At 45.8% G+C, this 7,158-nt stretch overlaps 1 protein-coding gene across 1 annotated transcript; it reads right to left on the bottom strand.

Annotated features, from left to right (window-relative positions):
* Positions 1 to 6,630, bottom strand: LOC119453225 (NHP2-like protein 1 homolog). Its single transcript, XM_037715249.2, has 5 exons — positions 6,471 to 6,630; positions 5,512 to 5,629; positions 4,442 to 4,545; positions 3,688 to 3,721; positions 1 to 353 (listed from the first exon to the last, which is right to left on the bottom strand). Exons 1-5 carry the CDS (start codon positions 6,471 to 6,473, stop codon positions 229 to 231), a joined length of 384 nt encoding a protein of 127 aa, XP_037571177.1. The 5' UTR covers positions 6,474 to 6,630; the 3' UTR covers positions 1 to 228.
* Between the last annotated feature and the right edge of the window lie 528 nt (positions 6,631 to 7,158).

The following is a 7,158-nucleotide window of genomic DNA, read 5'->3' as shown; positions in this document are numbered from 1 at the left end:
GGAGTGTATTAAACGTTTATTTTTAGACCCCCCGGTCACTTGTAGAATAAAAAAATAAAGAGGGTTTTCAACAGCTCATGGGAGCACTGTCTCGAAGCACACGGCAATGAGCAAAAACAGAACGGTGTGGATAATGTACAACAAGCGAAAGCACGCTTCAACTATGGAAAAAAAAAAAAAAAGAAGGATGAGGTGCAGAGAAGTTCATTTCTGTCTCATTCGTTTCACTCAGACGAGCAGCTTTTCAATCTCTTGCTGGAGACTCTGTATCTGAGGCTTCAGCTGCGACCCCTCGTTGACCGTGACCGAACACGCGACGACTGGCCGAGAAACTCCACATGCTCGTCCCAGGGCTGCGAAAAGAAGAAGCAGAAAGGAAACCCGGTTGCTATGAACACCCAGCCACTGGTTGCACGCTGCTGGCAGCCAGCTGGAAAGACTTGGGAATAACGACTGTGCTATCGTGGATGAATGAAACATGAATTGCAATAAGGCACCACTCCAAACTGATGCGTACAATCTGTAAATCACGCTGACAGCACTGCAGCCAAAGCAGTCTGCTTCTAAGCTGGCCCTAACCTGTTTGAATTTTGTTTGTCTACAGTAGTACAGAGGCTTAAGTGAACTCAACAAATGATATATAAACAATAGACTTTCATTGACACCCCAGTAGCACTTGCAAGTGGTTCGAAGAAACAAATGCATTTGGAATTTGCCTGAAATTAACAGGAGTTCCTTGGTAAATGCGGTCTAACATCCGATTTGCATTCAAAACTGTCGATTGCCCTGGGAAGTTATGGCTTCTTGCAATCTCTCAACAAAACGGCGTTTTGTATCCCCGAATCCACAACTTGGCTAAGGAAGGTGCTACAACCATCTGGTGTTTCTTTACGTGCACTCACAGCTTCAGGCAGACAAGCATTTTTGTGTGCAACACTCATTGAAATGCAGCGGTGATGGCTGGGAATTGAGCCCACAAACTCATAGTGCTCAGCAAGAAAGCACTGTAAAACACAGGGCTGATGCGGCAGCGACTATTGCGCCGGTAAAAAACGAAGTAGAACACCTTGTACAACCTTGTACACTTAGCGCGTGAAAAATATGGGGGATCTTAGGGGCTTGATTCTTATTAGCCAGAACCATATAAAGAAACAATGAATCCATGTTTATTTGAAATGTGTAAATAATATTTTTGTCTTCTCTACAACTTGGCTACTTTTGACATACTTCATGTATTGCATAGAGCAGTTAGTTTTTTTTTTGCCCTGCACACTAATAAATATTTGTCTCTGAGGCTACTTAAAATGTACTACTACATCCGCACTCGAGTCAATGACTGAAGTTTGTCTGTCACATCCACACTGACGGACTCTTATTACTGTGGTGCTGACCACTTCGTTGCAGCTTGGCTACGTTTGGGATTTCTTTTTAGCTATTTATTGAGCTTGGGACTTGTATTCATACCGACAGCGATAATCGATAATCAACTGCACACGATGCAGCAAAGGCCATTGGAGCCGATCAGCAATTTGAGCTGACTTGTGTTCCAGAGAAGGGGTCATCCATAGTATACTATTGATCCTTCCGTGTTAAATGAGGCACTACAGAGGAACACTAAATGAATATAGACTGATAAAGTATTATTCTGTCAGGAAAGCTATCTTTGTTAATTTCATGGTAGGAGATTTATTATTAATAGAGAAAGTGAAGGTCAAAGTTCCACTTTATGAATTTTACGCCAAAACACCAGCACCGCTACGTCAGTGCGACGTCCTGGTTTTCTTTCGTATTTGAACCGTTGTGGCATAGTAATTGAAACTTGCCAAGTTCAATGTCTGGTATCTTTACGAATACAGTAGAACCCCGCTGTTACGTTCCCGGGTGCTGCATTTTCCCGGCTGTTACGTCGTTTTCGGCCGGTCCCGGCACAGCTCCCATAGAACCCAATGCATTGGTAACCCCGCTGTTACGTTGCAACTGTGGGACCGTTCCCGCATCATACATTGCGAACTGCCACACCGCGCCGGCCCGAGCGGCCATTTTGACTTTTCATGTCGCTTGGCTTGGTTGCTTGACGATGGCATTGGCCGCCCAAAGTGCTGGGGGTGACATTTATTACGTATTTTCGGTTTCCGCCAGCAAAAGTATGGCCTTTGATATCCGCTTTTGCTATCTAAAGATGATGTCTATGACGCGTTGCGGCCCTAAAATTGGTTTTGGCTCATGGATGTTCTGTATAAAGTCCAAGGGTGATAACGCCGTCGCCGCGCGCCGTATGCTGTATGTGCGAGTGAAAGCGTGCGAGGGGAGCCGACGATCGCGTCTCGCGCGCGAAAGAAAAGCAGGGAGGAAGCGCGCCTCCTTCCGTTGCGCTCGAGGCACCAGCGAGGGAGCGAGGGAGGAGGATAGCGGGCAGCGTTGTGCTCTGACATCATACTGCGTGGCGGCGCGCCGTCCCGCGGGCCGTATCTTGAAAGCGATCTGCGTGGGGGCAGATTCTACGCAGTGTAGGTGCGTCGGCGGCTCGTGGCTTTGTGCGTGCTGCGTGTTCTCGGCACTCAGTTTGGGTTGAAGCGATAGACAACAGCACGAAGGTCACTTCGCTCGCTTCCTCAGCGGCGCTTAACTGCGCGTGTCCGCGCTCATCGAGTGTAATGTGTTCATGTTTGCCTGTGGGCGCTGACACCATGTTTGTTAATTAGTTAATAACCGAATGTTTACAAGTTTATACAGACGATAAAACTACTATTCTTACTTTGTATAGCTCATCGCAATCGATACTTCGGCTGTCGGGCGAAACTACTTTTTTTGTCGCACGTAAGAATTAAAATAATATTGTGTGCAGTTCAACACTACTCCCATTTCTCACTTTTTCCTGTTTCCTGGCTCTTGCGTTTCTCGGCTCTTACGTTTTTTTTTACGGTCCCGTGAAAAACGTAACAGCGGGGTTCTACTGTAACAATCGAACTAGGTCCGAGCGTGGACCACCGCACAAAATCTATGACGTCAGGGTCAAGCTGGTGTGAGAATTGCAAGGGAGCGTTGTCACCAGTCCTCTGCTTCTTTCCTGGCTGATACAAAGTGCCTTCTCACGGTAAGAGTGACTTTGGCATTGTACAAGGTGTAATTTACTGACACAGCTCAAATCACACTTCTTGTTGATGTGCTTCGAAACTTGCATTGAGTCAGTGTTGCGTGCAGGGTCATAAGGATGACATGATCAGAGGCAGACCAAAGAGGACCCCCGTCTTCTGGTTAGCAGACACAAACTCTTAGCTTTTGCTTCAATGCACAAAGCTGGCAAGACGGAGTGTAGCCCCATCTATCTGAAATCCAACCAAGTTTCCCAGTAAAAGAGCCATGGGTTCCTTCTGGAGCTCTCGAACACAGCTAAAGGCAACGCAATTCACCAGGTGCCCTTGCCTTGGCAATCGAGTCAACAAGAAGTACTGCTGGCTGGATTGCTTTGACAATAAAAATTGTTCCGCTATGCAAAGTAGTAGAAAACACCTGGAAAGAAAGACTCACGTGATAACAGGTAATCTGTTGAGTTACTTGTCACTGTTAGTTAAAGCAAATGTCCTGCAAAGCATGGTGTTGGGCTGGATGGTGCATGGGAGTCAGTGTTTGTGGCGCAAAAGGTAACCGAAACAAAGAAAGTCCTGGTTCAGGCAAAGTACTACTCACCGTGCTTAGACCGCACAAACACGTATGGCACATTCTGCAAGGAGAAAACAGACACTGCAATTAGCATGGAAATGCATATAAACGGAGAGAGAAATGTAAACTACATCCATCTCTGTACATTCGCTGGTGGGGAAGTCAGGTAAGTCTGCACTTTATTTAGGCCTCAATTTGGTTGCGCTTTCTGCACTAGTTCAGGGAGTGCAGCACTCTCGTCCTCGATTTGACAGCGTAGTGCATGCCACCTGCACTCCACTCCTTGATATCATGTTGTGCAGGAACAAGTTGTGCATGAGTCCTAGATGTTTTCACACTCGCTGATTTGGAAGCACAGGCTGTGCAGACGTGCGAGCTCTTTGTAGCAGCAAACGACATAGAGCTTTTTTTGTGCTTTAATCAAAGTAGTCCATCCAGCTAATGGAATGAGCTGATTATATGTAAGAGCTTAGAAGGTTGTGCCAAGACAGGTTTGTAAAGATTATAGCATGCTGACTTGCGTCCATTTGAGCAGTTTCGCGTTAGGTTTAGAGTGACAAGGGAAAACGTGCTTCGCATTGCTGCGTGCATCCACGATAGATGCTCAATCGTTCGCAGCAGACGACGCAGCTCAATTGTCACTGCACTTTCATCCGCAATTTCATGCAAGTGTTGGAGAGCTCTCGCACAGTGTGAACTCAGTCTCACGAACTAACGCCAAATTTAGGAGACCTCCTGTTACCACGTAACACATTACTGCATGAAGCAAAGTAAAACCTACCTTGTCTTCACAAAGAAGTGGCAGGTGTAGAACGATTTCCAGGGGCGTCGCGTCGGCAGCCATGACAATGATTTCGGCGAGCCCACGGTTCAAAGCCTTCGTGGCTGAAAAATAGGCACATACAAGTTATGCAAATAAAAAATCTTTATCAACTTCCATCTCATGACAGTAAACTGCTAGAAAGATCTGGTGGTTCTAAGATATGCATTGTTTCCTTATGCTGCTGAACTGCAACGCATCAACAAGTGCTAGAAAGATCAAATTATTGCACTGGAGAAATCACTCGTGTGAAAGTCCACCTCGCCTTCACCACAAACACATTACATACTGTTCTGCCTTTGGACGATTACAAAGCTGTGTGCCATATCTAATCTCATGAATCAGCCTTGAAAATCCTGCCTACTTAGGCCGGTTGCACTTTCAAACATTAGGTCTTTTTGAATAACCACGGGAGGCCTTTGACACATCTATAACCATGAAGATTGAACCAACCGCAGACAATGACTCCTTAAAATTTTTCTTTTTTTTTTTTTCAGTCTCATAAATGCAACAATCATTCGGACTATCAAAAAAAAAAAAAAAAAGAAAGGCTAGGAGGGCAGCCATCACTAAAAAGTCTGTTTCAGTGTGATAAACACCGACAGCAACTGATGTCAGAATGCCACAGTAGGTAATAAAACGGATAGTGTCGATCAACATTAACGCAACAAAAGTAACTCCTTTGTGAAAGTAAAAAAAAATTGTCATCCACCCGACTGTAACACGAAGCTACCAAGGAAACCCGCACGGTTTCTCTTCTGAAAGAAAGCACCGCACTTCAATAATAATTCGTCCTGGCCCAGGGATCCGAAACCGGGGTCAACGTCTTCTCCCCCACCTCGCGGGCTTCTGCAGAACTGATTTGCCATAACTCGATTCAAGAAGAGTCAACTTTAAGGAAGCCGCAGCAATGCTCAAAACTACTTCGTTCACGAAGGGCTCGAATTCTTTCGAAAACGAAATTGACGCCTCCAACAGGCAGGCAAACAAACGCGCCACACAGTATCTGAAACGTCGGTAGAGCCGCTCACCTTCGTTTGCACCTTTCCTCATCTGCTTGTAGTTGGTGGCCTGCTGAACGATGTTCAGGATCTTCGCCGTCAGCTCAGGATCGGCCAGCGGGTAAGCCTTTGGGTTGACTTCGTCGGTCTGGGGTTAGACATACAACGAAAAGCGATAATAAATTGAAGAAAATCAAACAAGCCGGTGCGCGTCATTCTATCAGGAGGTCTGTCTGCTTTAGGGATATCTAGAAGCCGAAGCTGCATTATGTGTAGAAGCTTTACGTCGCGATTTAGTGGTTAATCACGCAGAACCGGCACTACTTGTTTGGTTGGTGCCTTGTGCTATGGCTCAACTCGCTACGGGGCACTGACACTACTTTGTCGTGTCGAAATTCCGCGATATACAAGCCGCGGCAACCGGTGGAACGTACCAGAATGATGTAGCCGAAATATCGGAAATCAAAGCAGGGAATTCATATAATGCGCTACTTGAAGGTAGCGCATTATATGAGCGCTACCTTCAAGCGGACACGTTTCCAGGTTTTACGTCGCGATTTCTTATTTTGCTTACGAATAACAAAGTCGTGCTGACTCGCACTACTCAGTCGCTCGAGTTCGACCATACTACCCGGCTCACCGTACGATTGCACTCAACAAATAGAGCGCAATAATGCATCGCATTGAAATACGCGAGTGGCGCCAAAGAACACGCGGTGCATGTCACGGCATCGCTCCGACGACTTGACGTTTAGCGGCAACAAAAGTACGTCGTGAGGTCGCAGCCGATCGAGACTACACAAGACAAAATAAAAGTTGCAACCAAGGCGGCTTTACGCGTCACTGTTGCAGTTTCATTTAGCGACAAATTAAAACGCTACAAGCAGCAACCGGTGCCCAGCGGCAATGCGCATGTAGGCTTACGGCACCGGACACCGGGATTTCGCGTAGTTGGTTTAACTGCGGGTGCGGTTCCGCTGAGAACTCACCATTTTGGAAGTTTGTAGTGGCTCCGAGCCGTCTGTTTCGAATAGCAGAATTGACGTCAATGCGAAAATTGGAAATAACTTTGATCAACGTCTCGTGGTTCCCCGGTGGCACCCACGTGTTGTTTGTTAGCGTCGCATTCGTGGCGCCGCGCCCTCTTCTAGCGGCAAATCAAAGAACTATGATTTTGGTGGCTAGATTTCTATAGGTTAATGCTATATTTAGCTAAGCTCTCCAAGTGATGAAAACTAATCTTAAAGGCTATACTTTTGTAAACTGCAAAAGCAAAAAATATGTTTAAAACATGGCGCTCATTACGTATTTTAGTCGAATGCAACGCCAGAGCAACAAAAACAGATCTCAAAGGCGATGCTTCTGTAAGCCGCGCAGCCGCAATGTTTTGAGCACTCTATAAGCCTATAGAAAAAAAAAAAGACGGTCTTTACGATTAGATTTTTTACTTCATATTTACCTGCGCTATCAAAGGAGGTTTAAAAAATTTGTTTTAAACCTCCTTGGTGCTATATTGTGCGGTGGCCATGACGTCAGTGGTAGTTTTTGGCTCTTGCAGTATGCAAACACATGGCCTTCGAGATCTGTTTTTTTTGTTGTGTCGTTTCTAGAATTTGCTTCGCAAGTACGTTATTTCTGGAGCGTAGTATTGGTGGTAGCTCTGGTATTTTACTGTGG

Source organism: Dermacentor silvarum, chromosome 5 (genome assembly GCF_013339745.2).
Source record: "Dermacentor silvarum isolate Dsil-2018 chromosome 5, BIME_Dsil_1.4, whole genome shotgun sequence".
Classification (NCBI taxonomy): domain Eukaryota; kingdom Metazoa; phylum Arthropoda; class Arachnida; order Ixodida; family Ixodidae; genus Dermacentor; species Dermacentor silvarum.
Note: the sequence above shows the minus strand (reverse complement) of the source record. Positions and strands in the feature narration are given on the sequence as shown.